Source organism: Asparagus officinalis, chromosome 4 (assembly GCF_001876935.1).
Source record: "Asparagus officinalis chromosome 4, Aspof.V1, whole genome shotgun sequence".
Taxonomy (NCBI): domain Eukaryota; kingdom Viridiplantae; phylum Streptophyta; class Magnoliopsida; order Asparagales; family Asparagaceae; genus Asparagus; species Asparagus officinalis.
Genome location: NC_033797.1, coordinates 41248720 through 41251138, shown reverse-complemented (window position 1 = coordinate 41251138; position 2419 = coordinate 41248720). Strand labels below are relative to the sequence as shown.

At 35.6% G+C, this 2419-nt stretch overlaps 1 protein-coding gene across 1 annotated transcript; it reads right to left on the bottom strand.

Annotated features, from left to right (window-relative positions):
* On the bottom strand, window positions 481-2211 carry LOC109838561 (splicing factor U2af large subunit B-like). Its single transcript, XM_020406999.1, has 4 exons — window positions 2000-2211; window positions 1150-1229; window positions 823-890; window positions 481-674 (listed from the first exon to the last, which is right to left on the bottom strand). The coding sequence occupies exons 1-4, from the start codon at window positions 2209-2211 to the stop codon at window positions 546-548; spliced, it is 489 nt and encodes a 162-aa protein (XP_020262588.1). The 3' UTR covers window positions 481-545.

Sequence of the window (2419 nt, the reverse complement as noted above, 5' to 3'; positions counted from 1 at the left end):
AAAATTTGAGACACTTGTATTTGCATGCACATTTTAACTTGCTCAAGCATGTCTTATGGGTCCTATACTTGCACTACAGTTGATCAGCATAAAGCAGTGAATCAGACATCAAGCATAATTGCGCGATGCTAAGAAACCAGAAGTACATAAAACACCCAAACAAACTACCACAATAGTAGATAGCTAGTCCTAAATTTTTGGATATAAGTAAAATGCATTCTCCAGTGATTCAAAACCATCGGACAGAGTAGTGGTCAAAGAGGTATAACATTACCTCCAAACGACTTACATTTATACATGCAACTTGTTTAATACCATAGTAACAGTCCATATTCTCCAGGAATTGATGCACACAGAGTTGTAACAAATTGCATCTTAACAAAACAGTACACATGATATAGTTGAACAAGACATGGAACAGTTTCAGAATCGTTCACGAGTCAATAAAGTATAATCTTATGACTGCCAAAAAATAGGCGAACAATTGCCACAACCATTTTAACTACAGATCTGAAAGCACGCTCTACTCATGAATACTAAGCCTATCAGCCATCATATTCCCCTTGTGCAAACTTATCCTCCTGGTAGAATACAACCACCACTTGATTACCGCCAAATTTCTTCCCTACCTTAGCCTTAGTAGATCCATCAGTATCTGCATATTCCAAGAACACCTACAAAGAAAGAAGAGATGTATGGATTATGTAAATAAATACAGTAAAAGTTTATAGGATTGATTATGGAAGAATTATAAAAAAATCTCACAAAAGGTACCAGTATGGAATAAGAAAACAACATATAAGAATGTTCCCATGCTTTTACCTTTCCAACTCCAGGAGCAGACTCCCCATTTGGGCCTGGACGAGGAATGACTACATTCACCAATTTACCTGCACATTCACAATAAGCACGAAATTCCGAGGAAATTTTTAAATTTCAAAAACAAAAGTGAAACTTATAAGCACATCAACAAAGAAAGACTAAAATATAGCTGTATGCAAGCCAGGTCAGCAAGAACATTAAGCTTGAAGATATAATGACAAACAAGATTTTCTCTAATTTTATAAGTGGTACATGTAGGACAATTCCACAGAGAAGAAGAACACTAATAGAGAACAACCAACAAATTTTGACTGATTGTCTACTCACTGTATTTCCCACCCTCTCCCCTCATGTCCTCCAAAATGTCTTCATATTCCTCATCATCTTTCAATTCGTCTGGATAAAACCTTAATGGATGAATGTGCACAAGGAAAGATAATAGCACAAATTCAAATCCAAGAAGACAGCACAATCAACATTGACGACGATGATGCGGTTCTAGAATTACCAAAAAAGAAGATAAAGGTGGAGAAGGAATGATCAAGGAACCAAAAGAAATTTAACATGAACAAATTTTAATTTTAAATACATTTACAAATCTGTTGAAGGATTTTTAATGAACTTTTCGTATGCTTTTAAGATGATTAACTTATGAATGTTATTTGTTAGGACAATTTATGAGTTATAACCATATGCACATTTAGTTGTTTGATAACTATTTAGTTGTTTGATAAATATTGCATGATTTGATTATTTATGCAGTTATTAGCTTAAATTTATAATTTAATTATGGGAATCTAATTACATATTTATGGAATAATTGACTTTATTACTTTTAAAATGCATATGAACTTTTTTTGGGTGATCTCGACTGCACACAATGTTATGTTTATAAGTCTTTGCAAAAAAGGATTCAGATCATGGACATATTTGTTTTCTACTGGACACAATGTTATTACTTTTCTTCCATTTGTTCTTTCCCTTCAACCATCGGATACCATCAATAGGCGCTGCACAAGACAATTTCCTGCTACCGCATGCTACTTCTCTGCAACAAAATACTTCATCAATCCCTCTCAAAAGAGAGCCCAAAAACATCAATCCACCCAAATACAAGGGTTACTACTTGCATTGTCTTGGCCTGAAGTTTTCCTCTGACAACAGCAAAGTCATAAACCTCTCGAGCCTAATCGCACCATGCCCAGGCCGACGAGCAGTTTGGTTCCTGACAACCAAACAAGGATCACTGCCATTCTCTCCCTTCCCCACACACCATCCTCCAGGCACCATCATGCCCAGAGGACAAAACAAGAGCTCAGTGTCGATCTTATCCAGCACAAGATCATTCCTGTGGAACTTCCTAGCAAAGGGAGCGTTGCTGTCAATCATTCTCGACGTTCTTGAGGGGATTGAGGTGGGTTTCTCTTTGATATTCTGTTTTCTGTTGTTAAAATTGAATCTTTGATGGGGTACTATCATGTTTTTATTTTGTTTTTCATAAAAACATTGTGTCGGGTTTTAGATATATATTGGGTTTTGGTTGTTTTAAATGACAATCTATGTTTCTGACATGGGTTTTTCATTAGTATTGAAAAAG